The sequence below is a fragment of the Barbus barbus genome, assembly GCF_936440315.1.
Source record: "Barbus barbus genome assembly, chromosome: 25".
NCBI lineage: Eukaryota > Metazoa > Chordata > Actinopteri > Cypriniformes > Cyprinidae > Barbus > Barbus barbus.
The window spans coordinates 21,895,870-21,917,087 of record NC_136753.1 but is presented as its reverse complement, the minus strand read 5'-3'; the positions used below and the strand labels follow the sequence as shown (position 1 = coordinate 21,917,087).

Genomic DNA, 21,218 nt, shown 5'->3' with positions numbered 1-21,218 from the left:
TTTTTACATGTCATTACAAATATGTTTAGACCATAAGAAAAAAAGAAAATAACAGTTTTGAAAAATTATAGTTTATTCATATTTTGTACTATGTTCTCTGTAGAGGACACAAGGACTCAAGTTTTTCTAAAACTAAAATGGCATGAATAGACATCAAAAAGGCAAAAACGGATAATTTAAATGGAAAAAAAATTTTTAATCACCAATCAATTTTTAGGTTTCAGGATTTTTTTATATTAAACTTTAAGGATGATTCTCAACTATATTATAAAATAAATAACAAAATTATTTGATATACCATTTTGTTTTAGGCAATATGTGTGTAAAAATGTCCATAAACTGGTTTTCCCATTAAACACAGTGTATCTATACACCATCTAATTTGCCTATTAATGTTTCTGTTGGGACAGCATGTTGAAAAAAGAATGGTCATAATGGGAGTAATAAATTGCCAGATTTTCATAATAATATCTAATATTTCATAAGACAATTGATAATTAATTTTTCTATTAAATTGTTATGTCTCCCAAAATGCATAATAAACATGCTTTTAGTCCTGGTGTCCTCTACAGTGGACATGTATGAAATGATGTCCTGTTTCATAACAGGAAGTCATATTTGAATTTGAAAACCCATAACATTTTCCTGAGATGTTGCTTTATGACAAACAATTTGAAAATTATTCAGATTTAAATGACAATTACAACATATAATATTTACATAAGAATGTAAAATTTTTCACTAAATTAATTTTAGCTATCTTTAAAGACCTAGGAGAAAGAGTGGTCATGATGACACTTCCAAACATTTTGTATCGCTATAAAGCCCTGAATGTGCTCTGTACAGGACATCCAGACTTAGAGCTGTGGCATGTGAGGTCCACTACAGAGGCAAAAACTCCATAGCTGGGTCTCAGGAGGATATATGTCATGCCCAAATAGTTTTAATGGTCTCTTCTTACTGTACGTTTATCATGGTCAAAATGAAATCACAGAAAGTTTTACAGTTTATCTCTAATCTGTCAGCTCATGTTGCAGCTCTGTGCAGTAAAGAACCCTTTAGATGTTAACTATGACCAGGTGGTTTAGTAACGAGTTGTCAGACTCAGCGAATTCTGGCAACTGGCAACACTTTGGATACAATAAACCATTTAAAACATAAAAAGTGTGGTGACTTTAAAGTACTATAAAACTGCATGTCAAATACTCAAAATCTGATGTCTTTATTTGTGCAAAACATTCACTTTCACAAATAGGCAAGAAGGATACAGTGTTAAGTCATCAGGAACAAAAGAGCAAAGCAAAGAAAAAGTTTGCCAATACACAACCACGCGAGGGCGTTTAATGTGTTAGTTGAGTGAAATTAAACTGCTTGCATCTCGAAGGCATTTGGTAAAAACGGAATGAGTAGTATAATTCTAGAATCTCTACTTTCTAAATTTTCAAATCAAGTTTAATGCATGAACTGTCTCAATATCCATAAAAAGATTTTCGCTCGCAAAGTAAGTGCCCCTACCCAAACTCGCAAGGCATTATGTGGGCAAGATCTTTTCTTTGCTTTCTCGCGCCACGGTTTTGCCTTTATTTCACCACTTCTGCACACTGTCAGAAAGAGCACCTTTTGCACTTCCCATATGAATAATTTAATTTAGTAATATATGTTAAGCTAACAAGATAATAGCTCCCAAAGTCGTGGAAGAAAACACAACTCGAAAACACAAGCGCCTCTGCCGACGGTGTTGTTGTTCTCAATCACGTCCGCGTTCCGCCGTTAAATCTGATGATTCAAACTCTGAGATGATGCTCGCATCTTCTTTGAGCGGATATTCTCGAAAAACACACATAGACGCATCAAGTTTGATCATGTCTTCTGAGGTCGAAGAGTCAACACCCACCCAAGCCCCTGCTCCAGCAGCAACCAAAACCAAGAAGGCATCGGCGAATAAGGCAAAACCTGCCGTAGCTGCTTCTCCAGCTAAAAAGAAGAAAAAGAAGAGCAAGGGGCCCGGCAAATACAGCCAGCTCGTCATTGATGCGATCCGCACCCTGGCCGAGAAAAACGGATCGTCGCTTTTCAAGATATACAATGAAGCGAAGAAAGTGAGCTGGTTTGATCAGCAGAACGGGCGCGTGTATCTGCGCTACTCCGTCCGCGCGCTCCTGCTCAACGACACGCTCGTGCAGGTCAAGGGACTGGGAGCCAACGGCTCGTTCAAGCTCAATAAAAAGAAATTTGAGAAAAAGCCAAAGAAGGGTGCCACCAAGGCGACCAAGACAGAAAAACCTGCAAAGCCGGCTTCCAAAAAAGAAGCGACCAAGAAAGTGACTGCGAAGAAGAGCACCAAAAAGAGCCCAGTTAAAAAGAAGACGAGTGTTAAGAAGGCGACACCCAAACCGAAGAAAGCAGCCAAAAAGACAAAAGTCGCGACGAAGAAGGCAACCAAGGCAAAGAAATCAAAATAGACTTTCTTTTAAATTGAAGGATTATATTTTTGTATATAGCTTATTGGATAGAGAACCAAGATCTAAGGGGATTCGTTTTTTATATATTTTGATATTTCTGTTGAATTTAGGCATGCTGTAATTTAAGGGCTTGATGATAGAGACACACCCACTTTAGTTTCTGCATGTTTCTCTGAAATGAAAGTGTTGTTTCGTTTGCTGCGCTAAACAGGAAACTTGGTACTAGCTGAACTGCAAAAAACAACTTGTATGTCAAATAAACCTCTCTCATTTTTTTAAATAAAAATGACTGCACAACCTTCTTGACCGGTGTTTAATGGTGATGCCTTTTTAAACCTGTTCATTGATATTCTATATAGCCTATATGTAACAAGAGGATTAGATTAATGATTCAATTTAATTATATTACCTTGAGCATTTTATGTGTTAACAGTAAAGGGTGCATGCACAAAAATCATCTGAAAAGGTAAATACATTTAAAACGACAGATCTGGGATCTAATAATCAATTTGTTGGAGATCTAAACTTTTTCCTTAAAGCTTTTGACAGTATCTTTTAGTGAAGGAGTTATGTATATTTTCCCCTTTCTGCTGTTTTTGAATCCCTGCTGAGCTCTTTAAAAAAGACCATCATGCAAAATACGAAACAAAAATATTAGGTGGTACAACAATCGAGAAAATCGTACTGTATATTAAAAAACAAGTTATGCTGCCTCTGCTACTGACAAGCACTTCCTCTTCTACAACTTATTGCAAAAAATGTCTATCAAGGAACGTGTACAGTAAGAATATTGTCAGCGAATTAAGCACATAATACAGGCATGCTAGCCCATTTCACTTTCAATATATTTTTCTACTAGAAACAGCAGTAAGAGAAAATTTAGTTATACAGTCGTCGCCCCCTCTTTGGTGAAAGTTGGTATCTTCCGATGAATTACTTTACTCGCGGAAGTCGCCCCCCTCTTTGGTGAAAGTTGGTATCTTCCGATGAATAGCGTTACTCGCGGAAGTCGCCCGGTGTTTGTAGTACTTCCGTCTTCTGCTCCAGCGGGTACACAGCAATGGTAGGATTGCTTTTCGACACTTCAGGAAAAATACAAATTATGTTTTGTTTGTGTAATCACTATTACGTGAATGATAATGCTGTTGTGAGGCAAAAGTCTGATTCCAGGTGTTTGTTTCTGCGTTGGTGTGAAGTTGCTCAGTAGTGCTAAATCACTAACGTTAGCTAACATCCCCACCCTGATTCCCCAGTCGCGAGTTGACTGATATTGATTTGACAATTCAGTGTGTATTAACACTGGCAGCGCGTTGTAATCCAGAGTTTGTGTATTATGGGCAAGACAACTCAAATTGACCTAATTTCATATTATGCGTTAATCAATGCACCCCTTTATTATTAAATATAAGAATAATTTTCCTTCTTCAGTATTGTTACACCTTTGAATTAACGGGTGTATAAGTGCACATTCTGTCGAGATGGTTGCTGCTTCTGTGTTATTTGCTGTTATACACAACACAGATGAGTGTACAGCATTTATTTAGTGTTATCAGCTATTCAGTATAAATGAACTTGCTTTAGTTATGAAAATTATGTGTACAGTCTGTTTTAGAGTCTAGTTCAATGCAGTGAGCTATTTCTGAATTCCAGGCAGCCCACATAATACTAAACAAGGTCAGTGTTTTAATAATGCATCATCTTTCATGCAGGTTTGCACTTCCTCCATGTCTTGAATTTAAGTTCAGGAAGTGTCGAGCTTCAGACAGTGCAGTCTATGAAGAGATTCATGATGTTTGCAGGTTGACTGAGCCACTTAATGTGTAAAGGGTAGTTCTTTTTTCTTTGGAGGGCTTGTGTAGGAATATCCCCAAAATTCCCCTGCAGGTTCAGGCGTGTGTGGAACAAATAGAGCTTGCTGTAAGGTTGCAGACATGGTTCATCATCCCGAGTACTGATTTAGTTTGTTTTGTTCCGTCAGACAGCGACTCTGCGTCCGTACCTGAATGCGGTGCGTGCTACACTGCAGGCAGCTCTCTGTCTGGAAAACTTCTCCTCACAGGTGGTTGAAAGACACAATAAACCTGAGGTTGAAGTCCGGTAAGTGTATGTTACTGTGTTTGCATGTGTGTTTTATTTCTGTGTAAAAGTTACATGATAGGTCAGTAGCCTACATGCACACATCTGACTGGCTCAAACCTAACATTAAAGTTTTAAAATGTTTGCAATATGATTTGGCCATAGATAGTTTGAAAGAGAATACAAGCATAAGCTGCAGTATACAGCCAAACCTGCCAATTCAGTATATTCTTCAAACTTTCATTTCAACTTTTAAAGAAGTAGTGGATGCATGACAATTTCTAATGTTTTACTTGTGAGCATCTGGGGTTTAGTTTAATATCAAGTTTTTGGTTTAATCGTGGTGATTATTCCAAGGTCACATGCCATCATGAGACCCATATTTATTTTATAAATAAAATATAAATATTAAATGAAAAGCTTAAAATTTAAATGAAAATTATAAATGTTGCCTTGACGGTATAAAATTAGTAAAACAAAAACTAACACTTGCATAACAACATTATTACAAGTTAAATTAATTCAAACTTATTAAATTGTAACTGTTAAAAAATATTAAACTGACAATGTAGAAATAAGTTAATTCAAAATAATAATAAATTCTGTAGCAGTATTAAAAAAATATATAACACTGACCTATTTGTATCTGTAAAATGGAAAATGTATCCCTTGCATTTGTATGTAAAATGGAATGTATCTGTTAGAATGAGAGATGTTTATGGTGTTGCGGCAGATTTTAGGTCACTTGGTGGTGATCCAGCATGCCATTTTAAAACCATTTATAAGCTTATTTATACTGCATAGTATGCAGAATGCCAGTGTGTTTGTGTGTATACTTTACTGTTTTTGTCTTATTGTTTCTACAGGAGCAGTAAGGAGCTTTTGCTTCAGCCTGTTGTGATCAGTAGGAATGATAAAGAGAAGGTTCTAATAGAAGGTTCCATCAACTCTGTGCGAGTCAGCATTGCTGTCAAACAGGTAAGCACACTCGTTTTACCCTAAACTCACTCTTGCTATCCTTTCCGAGATGGGTTTTGAAATATCGCTCTATACTTAATACAGAAAATGCAACTAATAATACAAAAAGAGAAGTATTGTGGTGGAGATGAGACAAGTCAGGGATGTTGGTTTCAGTCTGACTCATTAATGTCAACACATGCAGTCCACTGAACACTGTAAGCCAGTGGTTTTCAACCAGGGGCCCACTAAGGGGCCTCAGCAAACTTCCACGGGGGCCACAGCATTTAAATGAATACATTAATATTAATATATTAAATGAATTATGCACGGAGGTAAAATAATAATAATAAAAAAAAACCCACAAACAATCAAGATGGATTTGTGGTTGATTAGTTTAATATATCAAAATTGGAAATCAAGTAGTTATGTTATAATTACTGCAGAAATACCAAGAATATATTAGCCTTTATTAGTGGAGGGCGTTCTTCGAATATTGTGATGGTGATTGTGGGCCTTTTAGGTCACAAATGTTGAGAACCACTGTGGTAAGTATTTGATTTGTTTCAACAAAAGAAGCTAAGAATACAATCTTATGGTTTGTTTCTGTCTTAAATGGTCTGTGATTGGATGATGCACCTCAACTTGTCCGTTGAAGGCTGATGAGATTGAAAAGATCCTGTGTCACAAGTTCATGCGCTTCATGATGATGAGAGCTGAGAACTTCTTCATCCTCCGAAGAAAACCTGTGGAGGTGAGGGAGAGCGGAGAAACTTGAGTGCATTTTTAATTCTTGCTAACAAAATAACCCTCATTTCTTTTTGTCAGGGATATGACATCAGTTTCCTCATTACTAACTTCCACACAGAACAAATGTACAAGCATAAGTTAGTAGACTTTGTCATCCATTTTATGGAGGAGATCGATAAGGAAATCAGTGAGATGAAACTGTCTGTCAACGCCAGGGCTCGCATAGTTGCAGAGGAGTTCCTCAAAAATGTGAGTGCGTCTGCTGTATGATTTAATAGAGTGAAGATATCACCGTCACACCAACAACCTCTCTTACTTTATTTTCTGTTTGTGCTCAACAGTTTTAGGAAATTTTCAGTACTCCTTCTGCTGGCTGCAATACCTGTGTCACCTTGGTTGCTGGGAAAATACGATGGAGAGCTGTGGGGCCAGAGAGGAAGTAGTTAAGGTGCGATTTGATTCCTGGACCACCAGCAAAGGTGGAACAGCTGGATCCAGAGGGTGCCGTCTGTCACAGGAATGAATTCAGAGTATTGCAGTATTGTAACTCAAAAGCAAAGTAATGGTTTTCACAGACAGGCACGGTACTTCTTTTGTTGTTCTGTTTTATTCTTTGACTTTTTTGCCCCTCCATCTCTTTTTTAACTTTTGCTAATGGCTTGATTTTGTTTTAAAAGTATTTTGTTTCTTCACACTTCGCAATTCCATTTGTGTATTCTGTCTCTCTTCATCTTATCCCAAATCCCTTTGTTATTATTTAGTAGTAGTAAAGCGCTCACAACGTTGCAATATTCTGAATATGCCTCTGCCTTCCCTCGTGCTCATGAATATTAATGAGTATGTACTGTACATATTAAAAAGGATAGACTTGTTTTACCTCTGCCTTTCTAACAAACCTTAAAATCAGGGTGGGTCTATATAAATGAAACCTCGTTGATACTCATGGTACAAAGGAAAAATGTTCAGTGTCCAATAATTTAAACAATTTTTGTCAGTGTTTTTTATAAATGTGTATACTGTGTTCAAATGACCATTTTTCATGTTGAGTTTTGATATAAAAAAAAAAAAACTCACGCTGGCGCACACAAGTCTTTCAAACCATATCATTCATGGCAAAACCATATCATTCATGGCAAAATAATAATGACAATGCTAAATAAATCCCTTTATTGCTTGTATTGTGTTATTTATTGTGGGAATGACAGGTCTTGGTTCAGTTTAGAAGTTTAGCTTCTGTACATTTTGAATGTTACAGTATGTACAATACAATGATGGGCCATATTTGAAGAGCTTGAGAACGGTCAGTAACTATTTGATATGCAGCACTTTTATAATATTTGGGAAAAAAGGCATTTCATATCATCACAAGATATACAATGTAATTTATATAGACAGAAGGGAGAAGTTACGTATTTTTACAACTTCTGTGTCACATGATATGTAGAAACTATCATATGTTAGTATTCTAATTAAGGTTTTAAAAAATTGGCATTATTAATGTTTTTTGACTATTTAATTTTATTTATTTTAAATTCATTTAAAAGTGAATGTTATTTATTTATTGCCCAGACCTGGTGAGAATACGAAATCTTTCTTAATACATATATTGCAGATTATCATTTGACTAATATTTTGAAGCAAAGTTGGCAATACTTTGTAAGCACTGTCATTTAGTTTTATGTTTTCTCTTTTGGTAGTATAGCAAAGAATTGATAGCAATCTAATTTTTTCACAACTTTTCCCTCCTTTTTATAATTAATGAGATATGAAATAAAGTAGTTTCCCATCTGTTCTCCCTTCAGGCTGGTTTGTGTTGTTTTTGAAGGGCAGCTGCTTGAGTGTATCTATATTTGTACTTGATCCTTGTAAGACGATAATATGAAATATCATGTATCCCTTTTTATTGAGATGAGCTCACCGTTGTGGGTAACCTCTTGGGAATTTTTACAGCACTTTCCCCTTTTACAGAGCCCCTATCTTGTTTCCCATCCCAAGAAAACTGAGTGTAATTGGTATAAATCATTCAATCTCATCTTGATTGGCATGCAGTTCTTTGACAACCATAAGAGATGGGTTAAGAAATACAGCTGGCAGTGATGAAGTTGCCCTTGTTTCACCATAAAAATACAGACCTTTAAAAAAAACAGGTCAAATAATTCTATTTAGAACACAAAAGTGTAACAACTATTGTGTTTAAACACTAGATGGAAAAATGCAAATGCTCATTTGCCTCAAATCTCATACCTCAAAGCCATATCTGAGATGAAGATGAAGAAATTAAATCAATACATTAGCAGCTTATGGTCACTTTCATCTTGTCTGTGTGCTCATGCAGCTCATTTCAAAATTGAAATTTCTTGTCTTTTATCAAATGTATGTTTGGAAGGAATTTGCAACAGTATACATGTGACATTTGCAGGCTCCCGTTCAGCTAACGAGAGACGTCCCACAGCGCCAAGGAACATTGTTAAGATTGAATTTACATAATTGACACCACTGCACTGCTATATAATTTAATACGGTGCATAAATTTTATTACAGAGCATCAAGGTTCTCACATGATTCTAATGTTAGTGTTACATGAGTTTTCTATCATTTTCATCAAAAAGTTGTTTATATCTGCATGTAAACTATAGCTTCAGTGCATTTCTTTGATATGCAAAACTGTGGACTATTTCAAAAATGTGGAAATATTGGAACCAAACTCCAATACTCTATCCAAAATCACTGTAGATTTATCATCAGATAAAAATAATATTCCAGAGAGAGATGCGGATTTGAGGGCAGTCCAAGCACCAAATAGAGAGAGAGAGTTTTGCTGACTGAACACATTGTGCTCTATAAAACAAGAAGTTGAGTGCAAAGCCATTGACTGGGGCTGACTTCAAGTAGGTGAGTCAAACTGAAAATGGAAAAGAAAAAAAATTTAAGTTAGTCTGCATGCAAAAAGATTTATAATGTTTTATTACATGTGTGCATAAATAAAATTAATCATAAATGTGCTTAATGAAAGAATGTCTTTTTTTTCTATAGATTTCTCACATCATTTGTTCAACTTCTACTGACTGGAGGCAAAAGGAGGTAAAAATCTACTGTATGACCTCATTAAACAATATTCATCATTTATATTATAGTGCAGTAATGTTTTGTATTACCACTTACTATTTCAATGATCAATATCCTTAATGTTATTGATGTTTGGTCTATTTGTCCAGTAAAGTGGCACCATGAGTGGGGATGCAGAAATGGAGTGTTTTGGCCCGGCGGCCATTTACCTCCGGAAGCCAGAGAGGGAGAGAATTGAGGCTCAGAACACACCATTTGATGCCAAGACGGCATACTTTGTGACAGACCAAAAGGAGATGTACCTCAAAGGGGTGCTAGTCAGCAAAGAGGGTGGCAAAGCCACTGTCAAAACGCTGTGCGGCAAAGTAAGTTGAGAAGTTTACATCTAACAACCAAGTAACAATAGAAATAAATAAGGTACTGCAAGTTCAAAACCAGACATAAAGCAATATAGTTATCTGAGCCTAGTATTTTTAGTTTTCATATTAAACACTGTGTGAGCTATCATTTGCTTTGTTTTTTCCCCAAAAAGACTGTCACAGTGAAGGAAGATGAAGTTTTTCCAATGAATCCCCCCAAGTTCGATAAGATAGAGGACATGGCCATGATGACCCACCTCAGCGAGCCCACTGTGCTGTACAACCTCAAAGAACGTTATGCAGCATGGATGATCTATGTATGTAATGAAATGAACAGTACTTCATCCTTGATATGCAATATGCTGTTTTATTTAAGCTAAAATTCTCATTTGCAGACCTATTCCGGGTTGTTCTGTGCTACTGTGAACCCCTATAAGTGGCTCCCAGTGTACGATTCTGCAGTTGTGGCAGCCTACAGGGGCAAAAAAAGAGTTGAAGCCCCACCTCACATCTTCTCCATCTCTGACAATGCCTATCAGTTCATGCTCACTGGTATGAGCTTGTGAAAGAAAATAGTTTAATCTTTGTTGGGTAACATTTTAGATTTTGTTGGGTAAAATCAAATGTCTCTCTGCTCTCCATAGATCGTGAGAATCAGTCGATCTTGATTACGTGAGTATTTTTAGGATTTTTCAGAGTTTGGAGTACTTTATCTTTTAATTAAAATAAGAAATAAAGTGTGCATTATTAAGTGTTGCATTATTGTAATTTCAGTGGAGAATCTGGTGCAGGAAAGACTGTGAACACCAAACGTGTCATCCAGTACTTTGCGACAATCGCTGTATCTGGACCAAAGAAGGCAGAGCATGTCCCTGGAAAAATGCAGGTATTTGCAATATTTATTTTAACAATATCTGATATTTACATGCTTTTGATTAATAATACGGTCAGGGAATGAATCAAATGGATGTTCCTTAAGGCATATGCATGCATATAATACACCTTAATTTCAAGAGTACAACAGAGTACTTACTTGACAGCATCATTAAAGATATTCTGTACACATCAGGGGTCGCTGGAGGATCAAATTATTGCAGCCAACCCCTTGCTGGAAGCCTATGGAAATGCCAAGACTGTGAGGAATGACAACTCTTCCCGCTTTGTGAGTACTGAGCCAACTGCCATGCTTTACTAAGTGTTTTGGTTCTGTAATGGAAAACTGATTTCTAATCAATCTTGCATCTGGTAAAATCTGCAGGGTAAATTTATCCGAATTCATTTTGGCACCACTGGAAAACTGGCGTCAGCTGATATTGAAACTTGTGAGTCCTATATTCTTTCACCGATCAACTGATTAATACTGATATTAATTTTATTCCTCTGACAATCATGTTATTGATCCATAGATCTGCTGGAAAAGTCCAGAGTAACGTTCCAGTTGTCTGCTGAGAGGAGTTACCACATCTTCTACCAGCTCTGTACTGGCCATAAGCCAGAACTACTGGGTAAGAAACTGTATATTATAGCATTAGGATCGTATTTTGCAATATATCATTTGAATTTAGTAAAGATTGCAAGAACAGATGATGTCAGCATTAAATTATTATATTTGTGCAACACTATTAAGTCTTTCTTTCTTGTCATATTCCTCTTGTAGAGGCTCTTCTGATCACCACAAACCCATACGACTATCCCATGGTCAGTCATGGTGAGATCACAGTCAAGAGCATCAATGATGTAGAAGAGTTCATTGCAACTGATGTAAGTGGAAGTCAAATGTCTGAGCACTTAACATTTGATGCATAATTTATAATTTCATACTTTGCATATCACTGATACACTATGTCAAATATGTTATATTAAAGGTACATACAGTTGACTGTTTCTGACTTGTAGACAGCCATTGATATCCTGGGCTTTACTGCTGAGGAGAAAATAGGCATCTACAAGCTGACAGGAGCTGTGATGCATCATGGGAACATGAAGTTCAAGCAGAAGCAGAGGGAGGAGCAGGCCGAGCCTGATGGAACTGAGGGTGTGACTTCAAATTTAGCTAGAAAAACATGCATATATGGTTACAATATGGATACACATATATTATTTACTTAAAATATATATTTTTTCCAGTGGCTGATAAAATCGCTTACCTCGTGGGACTGAACTCTGCCGACATGCTGAAGGCTTTGTGTTATCCCAGAGTGAAGGTCGGGAATGAATTTGTGACCAAAGGTCAAACTGTTGCTCAGGTGTGTGCATTTAAAAATGTATAATTAATGATTGCATCACTTAATATTTATGAATATACTGTTGTTGTTTTTTTTCGTGTAATGGAATAAAATGACATCATTTTTGTCTAAATTAGGTGAATAATTCAACCATGGCTCTGTGCAAGTCAATCTATGAGAAAATGTTCTTGTGGATGGTTGTCCGAATCAATGAGATGCTGGACACCAAACAGCCAAGACAGTTCTTCATCGGAGTGCTTGACATTGCTGGGTTTGAAATCTTTGATGTAAGTTTACAAGATAAAAAAAATTGAATCTGTTGCTTTAGCTTCTTGGTTCTGATACTGAATTATTTTGTGTTCACTACAGTTCAACAGCCTGGAGCAGCTGTGCATTAATTTCACAAATGAGAAACTGCAACAGTTTTTCAACCACCACATGTTTGTGCTGGAACAAGAGGAATACAAGAAAGAAGGTATCGAGTGGGAGTTCATTGACTTCGGTATGGACTTGGCTGCTTGCATTGAGCTTATTGAAAAGGTAACAAATTCAACTTTAGGACATGGTGTTTTTCTTTTTTTAGCATAATTGCTTTGCTTTGATTCCTTTTCCTATCTCAAAGAACTGTGCTCTTTCTTGCAGCCAATGGGTATTTTCTCCATCCTTGAGGAGGAGTGTATGTTCCCTAAGGCAACAGACACAACCTTCAAGAACAAGCTGCATGACCAGCATCTTGGCAAAACTGCATGCTTCCAGAAGCCCAAACCTGCCAAAGGCAAGGCCGAGGCCCACTTCTCCTTGGTGCACTATGCTGGAACTGTGGATTACAACATCACAGGCTGGCTGGATAAGAACAAGGACCCTCTGAACGACTCAGTGGTTCAGCTGTACCAGAAGTCTTCAGTGAAACTGCTGGCTCACCTGTATGCTGCTCATGCTTCTGGTGAAGGTCTGCAAAACATCCCTACATATATCTGAGAGTATTAATATTCTGCAGGGTTTATTTTTTAATAAATGTATTATAATATTTACATATTATATTTGTATTATTTATTATACGGTATAGAGGCAGGAGGCAAAAAGGGAGGCAAGAAAAAGGGTGGCTCTTTCCAGACAGTGTCTGCACTGTTTAGAGTAAGTTTACCATGTTAAATATGTGTTCATGTTAAATGTGTTCAAAAAAATGATAATGTTATTAATATATGTACTTGTACACTGGTCAAGCATTTCAACATATTTTGGACAAAATTCTACAGGAGAACTTGGGTAAGCTGATGACCAACTTGAGGAGCACACATCCCCATTTTGTGCGCTGTCTGATTCCAAATGAATCAAAAACCCCTGGTTGGTATTGTTATTTTTTCCAATAATAAATAGTACTTTGCTTAGTATAACAATATCACCTTTGTTTAGCTGTAATAAAAAGAATCAGAATCCTCAGAATTCTATTTAAGAAGGTTTTAAGATTAAGATCCCTTTATCTATTTTTCCAGGTCTTATGGAGAATTTTCTGGTCATCCACCAGTTGCGCTGTAATGGTGTACTGGAGGGAATCAGAATTTGCAGAAAGGGTTTCCCAAGCAGAATCCTCTATGGTGACTTTAAGCAGAGGTATCTCACATACACATCATATGTGAATATGATGCACTTTTTTTTTCTTTTACCATGTCACTTCTATTTGTGGTGTAACGGTATTTCAGCTGAAAATTTAACTGAAATTTAATGAAATCACTTCTGTTTCAGGTACAAAGTATTGAATGCTAGTGTCATCCCTGAGGGTCAGTTCATTGACAATAAGAAGGCTTCAGAGAAGCTTCTTGGCTCCATTGATGTGGATCATACCCAGTACAAGTTTGGACACACCAAAGTACACACTATCAAACCATATTTTGTAACTTATTTTGAAGATGTTAGATAATAGTGCATAATTGCTTTATCACTTATTTGTGATAGGTGTTCTTCAAAGCTGGTCTGCTGGGTACCCTTGAGGAGATGCGAGATGAAAAACTAGCTGAGCTGGTTACCATGACTCAGGCTCTTTGTCGTGGATACGTTATGAGGAAAGAATTTGTCAAAATGATGGAGAGGAGGTATGGTTTTTCACAAGATAGTATATATGGTATGGGGTAACTCTATGCTTACACATAGGATCTTTCTTCTGATTCTATGATCCAGAGAGTCCATCTTCTCCATCCAGTACAACATCCGCTCATTCATGAATGTGAAACACTGGCCATGGATGAAACTGTATTTTAAGATCAAGCCTCTGCTTAAGAGTGCAGAGACTGAGAAGGAAATGGCAGCCATGAAAGAGAATTTTGAAAAAATGAAGGAGGATCTAGCAAAGGCACTTGCCAAGAAGAAGGAGCTGGAGGAGAAGATGGTTTCCCTGCTGCAGGAGAAAAATGACCTGCTGTTACAAGTGGCAGCTGTAAGTTTTTCACCGGCATCCTGCTGAAAAGATCACAAATAATCAATTTGTCTTTATAATGTAACAAATGCACAGCTAAAATTAAAATCAAATGATGCTCTAATCAACAGGAAAATGAAAACCTTTCTGATGCTGAAGAGAGATGCGAAGGACTAATCAAAAGCAAGATCCAGCTGGAGGCGAAGCTTAAAGAAACAAATGAAAGATTAGAGGATGAGGAAGAAATGAATGCGGAACTGACAGCCAAAAAGAGAAAACTAGAGGATGAATGTTCTGAGCTGAAGAAAGACATTGATGATTTAGAGCTTACTTTAGCCAAAGTGGAGAAGGAGAAACATGCCACTGAGAACAAGGTTTACTTTCTTAATGCATATTACCCATCAAATATCTGACCTGATGTGACTCTAACAATTTCACTAAATTTCTTTATTAGGTTAAAAATCTTACAGAGGAGATGGCCTCCCTGGATGAAAGCATTGCAAAGTTAACCAAAGAGAAGAAAGCCCTCCAAGAGGCACATCAGCAAACTTTGGATGATCTGCAGGCAGAGGAGGACAAAGTCAATACTCTGACGAAAGCCAAAACCAAACTTGAACAACAAGTGGATGATGTAAGTTACATTAGTTGCTGCAATATATTGGTTGAATTGTTTCATTTTAGATGTAGATGCCTTTCAGACCAACCAATATTGGAATCTTGCTTGATAGCTGGAAGGTTCTCTGGAGCAAGAAAGGAAACTCCGTATGGACCTTGAGAGGGCCAAGAGAAAGCTTGAGGGTGACCTGAAACTAGCACAAGAATCCATAATGGACCTGGAGAATGACAAGCAACAATCAGATGAGAAGATAAAGAAGTAAGACTTTTAACTTTTATTTGAAATGTTTTGAAGAGAATAATATTTTTGATGGTAGGTAATTCATCTGTTACAACTATTTCCCACAGGAAGGACTTTGAGATAAGCCAACTTCTAAGTAAGATTGAGGACGAACAGTCTATTAGTATTCAACATCAAAAGAAGATCAAGGAACTCCAGGTCATCTCTCAATTAATAACACTAAGATCGCTACACTAGGATCAACACTAGGATCATGTAATCTGGTTCAAGTAAGTCTGATCATCATCATAGCCACTGTTTATTTCAGGCTCGTATTGAGGAGCTGGAGGAAGAAATTGAGGCAGAACGTGCTGCTCGTGCAAAGGTCGAGAAGCAGAGATCCGATCTCTCAAGGGAACTTGAGGAGATCAGCGAGAGGCTTGAAGAAGCAGGCGGCGCCACTTCTGCCCAGATTGAGATGAACAAAAAACGTGAGGCTGAGTTCCAGAAACTACGCCGTGATCTGGAGGAGTCCACCTTGCAGCACGAAGCAACAGCTGCAGCACTCCGCAAGAAGCAGGCCGACACTGTGGCAGAGCTGGGAGAACAAATAGACAACCTCCAGCGTGTGAAACAGAAACTGGAAAAAGAAAAGAGTGAATACAAAATGGAGATTGATGACCTGTCAAGCAATATGGAGGCTGTCGCCAAATCAAAGGCATGAGCATTGCTTTTCCTGAATATTGCATTTTTAACATAACAGTCATATTTATAGCAGTTTTTCCTTTCAGGGTAACTTCGAGAAGATGTGCCGTACTCTTGAAGATCAACTGAGTGAAATTAAAACCAAAAACGATGAAACAATCCGTCAACTAAATGAGATAAGTGCACAAAAAGCAAGACTGGCTACTGAGAATGGTACGTTTGAGTACAAAGCCACACTTCAAACTCCAAATTTGTGACCCTGGACCACAAAACCAGTCATAAGGGTCAATTTTGTATGGTCTATTAGGATTGGACAATATTTGGCCGAGATACAACTATTTGAAAATCTGAAATCTGAGGGTGAAAAAAAATAGAAATATTGAGAAAATCGCCTTTAAAAGCAATGCATATTACATATCAAAAATTAAGTTTTGATATATTTTTCAGTAGGAAATTTACAAAATATCTTCATGGAACATGATCTTTACTTAATGTCCTAATGATTTTTGGCATAAAAGAAAAATCTATAATTTTGACCCAGACAATGTATTTTTGGCTATTTCTACAAATATACCCCAGCAACTTAAGACTGGTTTTGTGGTCCAGGGTCACATTTAAGGTTTTGCCTACATTTTCAAGGAATTGTTCTTTCTTTTAAAAGGCGAATTCAGTCGCCTGCTAGAGGAAAAAGAAGCTCTTGTTTCTCAGTTGACTCGAGGCAAGCAAGCTTTCACTCAGCAGGTTGAGGAGCTTAAGAGACACATTGAGGAAGAAACCAAGGTAATTGTTTACTATTTTGGTAACGTGTCTCGTAGCGTGTATTTGCAACATCAGCAAATAATGCTTTGTTTGTTGCTTTTCAGGCCAAAAATGCCCTGGCTCATGCTGTACAGTCAGCACGACATGACTGTGATCTGCTCAGAGAGCAGTACGAGGAGGAACAGGAGGCCAAATCTGAGCTCCAGCGTGGCATGTCAAAGGCCAACAGTGAAGTAGCTCAGTGGAGATCCAAATATGAGACTGATGCCATTCAGCGCACTGAAGAGCTTGAGGAAGCAAAGTAAGTGAAATCACCTGTTTAAACAGGAAATAAAGTAGATGCAATGACTAACATTTCTTTGTTGCTCCTAGGAAAAAGCTTGCTCAGCGTTTGCAGGATGCTGAAGAGTCCATTGAGGCTGTGAACTCAAAGTGTGCCTCTCTGGAAAAAACCAAGCAGCGACTGCAGGGTGAAGTTGAGGATCTCATGACTGATGTGGAGAGAGCTAATGCTCTTGCCGCCAATCTTGACAAGAAGCAGCGGAACTTTGACAAGGTACAGGGTGTATTAATTGTTGCTGATTGTTTGTACAAACAACATAAGGTCTTTGCTCACAAATTCAATTGACTTTTTCCAAGATTCTGGCAGAGTGGAAGCAAAAGTATGAGGAAAGCCAAGCAGAACTGGAAGGAGCGCAAAAAGAAGCCCGTTCTCTTAGTACAGAGCTTTTTAAGATGAAGAATTCCTATGAAGAAGCCCTGGACCATCTGGAGACCCTCAAGAGAGAGAACAAAAACCTTCAACGTAAGATTTTTTTTCACAAATATAAAGTGCAGATGATAGACCGTTTTCATGCTTGCATTTGAATACTCTGGTTTTTATATTATTCAGAGGAAATCTCTGACTTGACTGAACAAATTGGAGAGACTGGGAAAACCATTCATGAGCTGGAGAAAGCCAAGAAGACAGTCGAAACAGAGAAAATAGAAATCCAGGTCGCTCTTGAGGAAGCTGAAGTAAGCTGAAGTGTTTCTGAATGACTACTATAATACTTAACAAAACAGTTTTTTTTGTAATCTTAACTAATTCTTGCTCTTCTACTGGTCAACAGGGAACCCTGGAACATGAGGAATCTAAGATTCTTCGTATCCAGCTTGAGCTAAACCAAGTGAAAGGGGAGATCGATCGTAAATTGGCTGAGAAAGATGAGGAAATTGAACAGATCAAAAGGAATAGCCAAAGAGTGATTGATTCCATGCAGAGCACTCTAGACTCTGAGATCAGGAGCAGAAATGAAGCCCTAAGGGTCAAGAAGAAGATGGAAGGAGACCTCAATGAGATGGAGATTCAACTGAACCATGCAAATCGCCAGGCTGCTGAAGCTCAGAAACAGCTCAGGAACGTCCAAGGACAGCTCAAGGTAAAACAGAGGAGCTCTGGTTCCAGTTGTCCTCAGCTGGAAGATGAACCTCAAACTCTTCAATACTTATTCCACTGAAACAAGTTATTCATCTTTATATTTTAATAGGATGCCCAACTGCACCTTGATGATGCTCTGAGGGGTCAAGAGGACCTGAGAGAGCAGGTTGCTATGGTTGACCGCAGGAACAACCTGATGCAGGCTGAGATTGAGGAGCTGAGATCTGCTCTGGAGCAGACAGAGAGAGCTCGCAAAGTGGCTGAGCAGGAACTGGTGGATGCCAGTGAGCGTGTAGGACTTCTACACTCCCAGGTTTGTTTTCAAGTGTTTCCAATTTAATTCAGCTGGGCTCTTAGACAGAATCATCAATGGTAAACCATGTTACTCTCCAATATACAGAACACCAGTCTCATCAACACCAAAAAGAAGCTTGAGGCCGATTTTGTTCAAATCCAAGGTGAAGTGGATGATGCTGTTCAGGAGTCACGAAATGCAGAGGAGAAGGCTAAGAAAGCTATTACTGATGTAAGTGCCTATTTATATGAAAATACACAATGATATGTTCTATATGACCAATGATATGTTCTATATGAAAATACACAATGATATATTCTATATGATTTTTTCCAGTCAAATCCAATAAAATACATCTAGTGAACACTGAAAATGAGCTATAGTCATGTCACGTGTGATTGCAGGCCGCCATGATGGCAGAAGAGCTGAAGAAAGAACAGGATACAAGTGCTCATCTTGAGAGGATGAAGAAGAACCTGGAGGTTACAGTCAAAGACCTGCAGCACCGTCTGGATGAGGCTGAAAGTCTGGCCATGAAGGGAGGAAAGAAGCAGCTCCAGAAACTGGAGGCTAGGGTACTTTCTGTGCAATTTGCAAGAAGGTTATGAAATCCAAAGGGTACATTAGAATTTTTGTAATCTATATTTTCTATCTATTTCCCAGGTTCGTGAACTGGAGAATGAGGTTGAGGCTGAGCAAAGAAGAAGTGCTGAAGCAGTTAAAGGAGTTCGGAAGTATGAGAGAAGAGTGAAGGAACTCACTTACCAGGTAGGTGATTTTACTTAACTTCTGAGAAGGAATGGTTCGTCAACAGAGCAGCATTAGTTACAATGCACAATCTTTTTAATAGACTGAAGAGGATAAGAAGAATGTAACCAGACTGCAGGATCTGGTGGACAAACTGCAGTTGAAAGTGAAGTCCTATAAGAGACTAGCTGAGGAAGCTGTAAGTACAGTATTATATGGTCATATGTCATCATAATTAAGACATTGTTATTTTGTTTGACAATTTAATAAACTATTGATTCCTGGGTAATCTCATCACAGGAGGAACAGGCCAGCACTCACCTGTCAAGGTACAGGAAGGTGCAGCATGAGATGGAGGAAGCTCAGGAGAGAGCTGACATCGCAGAGTCCCAGGTTAACAAGCTCAGGACAAAGAGCCGTGACATCGGAAAGGTATTTTTAAAAAGTTATTTATTCAAAACTTCTGAATATACAGTACATAAACTAAACTCAAAAGTCCAGAATATTTGACTGTTATTCACTTATTTATTCATTTTTCTTCCGCAGGGAAAAGAGGTTGCAGAGTAAATATCACCTTTCAAGAAGAGTCAGCAATAAACAGTCATCTAATATGAATTTGTGCTAAGTCATGTGGTCAATAAAGTTGCCCACCAACTAACAATGGCTACAGTCTTTTCTTTTCTTTAAATTTTTAACTTAATCTCTTGATTTCACTGATCACACAAAAACTAATAAATGAATAAAAATTAAAGCTTCTTACATGATATCAATATTAATAAGAAACTATCGTTAATTGGTAAATTGTTTAAATGTGATGTGGCCTTTGCTTACACGGAACTGTAGTCCACAAGACCATACTAGGGGTGTCCTATTTGTCCTTTCACAAGAACCTCTTTCGGGATATGATGCAACCTCAATGCATTTTGTTAAATCTGAACTGGTGCACACTGGATTACAACCAAATAAATGACTATTAATCAGCCTGCATTGTGCTCTGTAACTCAAAGTTTTCACTTTTGTGAAGTAATGCCACATTGGATAGCAGTCTCGTGTGAAATCCAAAGGGTGTCCAAGTCAGCTAACCAACCTCTTGTCATTTTAAGACTGGACCACTGAAATTTGCTGTGGGCCAATCTTTTAGATAGAAGATGATTCACAATATCATGGCGCACCTACTTCTCCCAATCTGTGGAATAATGACCTGCTACTTCAACATGCTCCTACAGGTCTGTTGCCTTCTGTCCTCATACCTTTCTCTATGGTGAAACCTCCACTTGAAGACTGGTTGAAGACACACTTCATCCATGTGTATTTATCTAAACCATAACCAAAAACATAAGACACTTCCTATATACTATAAATCTGTGCCACTCCAGTTCACTCTTTTATTGTTTGCTTCAGTATGATAAATGATGTAAGCTGTTTTGGTTCTAAGGTAAAGTAAGCTAAAGTAATTTAAAATGTATTATATCGAACCTTTAGATTCATACATTTACAATCAACTGTAGACTCATCGTCCTCACGTTCCTTGTCACATTTGTTAAAATGAGAACCTTTACAATCTCCTCATCTTATGAACAGTATCCAAATTGTTTTGTGCTGGTGGTGGCTCAGAAATTATGCACCATTACATGAAATATATGTTTATGTACATACCTTCCTTCACCAATCTAGAAGGTTAATTCCATATTTAAGATATTTTATGTTTGGGAAGCTCAGGGCTTACTCTCTAGAGAAGTTTGTTTACTTACAATTATGTTTATTCAGCACACTGAATATGACTTGCAGGTTCACTATATTGCTGCTTTCTTAACGTTACATTTAAGAATTATCCCTTAGGATGAAAACAGCACCAGGATCTTTTTATCCCTCAGGTACTCATTCTACCTGGCCTTGGTTTGAAACCAATATTTTAGAGAACTGCACCCTGTGTGTTAACACAAAAGTTTAAAAGCACCCCAAACCAAGTCTGTGCAATATCATGCAACTGCATCAAAAATATTATATAAATGAAAATATAATGAAAATGTATACTTATCTGTGGTGGTACGCAAAGGAACCCAACTGCATCCACCAAGAGAAAGAGGGACTTTGTAAGCAGCAGATCTTTGCACGGTTAATAGTGTAAATGTGGCATCATACTCACACATTG

The 21,218-nt window shown here is 37.7% G+C and overlaps 3 protein-coding genes across 3 annotated transcripts; all 3 read left to right on the top strand.

The window, feature by feature from the left end:
- The first annotated feature begins 1,206 nt into the window (after window positions 1–1,206).
- On the top strand, window positions 1,207–2,764 carry h1-10 (H1.10 linker histone). Its single transcript, XM_079376567.1, has one exon. The coding sequence runs from the start codon at window positions 1,797–1,799 to the stop codon at window positions 2,460–2,462; it is 666 nt and encodes a 221-aa protein (XP_079232693.1). The 5' UTR covers window positions 1,207–1,796; the 3' UTR covers window positions 2,463–2,764.
- Window positions 2,765–3,460: 696 nt separating this feature from the next.
- arpc4 (actin related protein 2/3 complex, subunit 4) lies at window positions 3,461–8,044 on the top strand. Its single transcript, XM_079376577.1, has 6 exons — window positions 3,461–3,525; window positions 4,441–4,559; window positions 5,405–5,516; window positions 6,154–6,249; window positions 6,324–6,494; window positions 6,587–8,044. The coding sequence occupies exons 1-6, from the start codon at window positions 3,523–3,525 to the stop codon at window positions 6,590–6,592; spliced, it is 507 nt and encodes a 168-aa protein (XP_079232703.1). The 5' UTR covers window positions 3,461–3,522; the 3' UTR covers window positions 6,593–8,044.
- Window positions 8,045–9,115: 1,071 nt separating this feature from the next.
- LOC306844445 (myosin heavy chain, fast skeletal muscle-like) lies at window positions 9,116–19,722 on the top strand. Its single transcript, XM_079376580.1, has 41 exons — window positions 9,116–9,137; window positions 9,279–9,326; window positions 9,461–9,676; window positions 9,844–9,987; window positions 10,066–10,222; window positions 10,315–10,342; window positions 10,445–10,556; window positions 10,740–10,832; window positions 10,929–10,992; window positions 11,077–11,175; window positions 11,328–11,431; window positions 11,567–11,705; window positions 11,798–11,916; window positions 12,033–12,182; window positions 12,265–12,435; window positions 12,538–12,844; window positions 12,962–13,029; window positions 13,152–13,239; window positions 13,389–13,506; window positions 13,639–13,762; window positions 13,849–13,985; window positions 14,071–14,326; window positions 14,437–14,679; window positions 14,760–14,936; window positions 15,034–15,179; window positions 15,269–15,359; window positions 15,469–15,858; window positions 15,932–16,058; window positions 16,507–16,625; window positions 16,709–16,905; window positions 16,977–17,160; window positions 17,244–17,409; window positions 17,497–17,621; window positions 17,717–18,025; window positions 18,134–18,337; window positions 18,425–18,550; window positions 18,724–18,894; window positions 18,983–19,087; window positions 19,170–19,265; window positions 19,367–19,498; window positions 19,613–19,722. Exons 3-41 carry the CDS (start codon window positions 9,473–9,475, stop codon window positions 19,631–19,633), a joined length of 5,811 nt encoding a protein of 1,936 aa, XP_079232706.1. The 5' UTR covers window positions 9,116–9,137; window positions 9,279–9,326; window positions 9,461–9,472; the 3' UTR covers window positions 19,634–19,722.
- Window positions 19,723–21,218: the final 1,496 nt, after the last annotated feature.

What these genes read in the sequence shown, in the direction of transcription:
- h1-10 (XM_079376567.1), top strand. Translation starts at nt 1,797, where the DNA reads ATGATGCTCGCATCTTCTTTGAGCGGATATTCTCGAAAAACACACATA.
- arpc4 (XM_079376577.1), top strand. An exon ending in TCAGCATTGCTGTCAAACAG is followed by an intron (nt 5,517 to 6,153) that starts GTAAGCACACTC and finishes TGTCCGTTGAAG; the next exon opens with GCTGATGAGATTGAAAAGAT. An exon ending in TCCGAAGAAAACCTGTGGAG is followed by an intron (nt 6,250 to 6,323) that starts GTGAGGGAGAGC and finishes TCTTTTTGTCAG; the next exon opens with GGATATGACATCAGTTTCCT.
- LOC306844445 (XM_079376580.1), top strand. Translation starts at nt 9,473, where the DNA reads ATGAGTGGGGATGCAGAAATGGAGTGTTTTGGCCCGGCGGCCATTTAC. An exon ending in GCATTGAGCTTATTGAAAAG is followed by an intron (nt 12,436 to 12,537) that starts GTAACAAATTCA and finishes TCTTTCTTGCAG; the next exon opens with CCAATGGGTATTTTCTCCAT. An exon ending in TGCTCATGCTTCTGGTGAAG is followed by an intron (nt 12,845 to 12,961) that starts GTCTGCAAAACA and finishes TATACGGTATAG; the next exon opens with AGGCAGGAGGCAAAAAGGGA.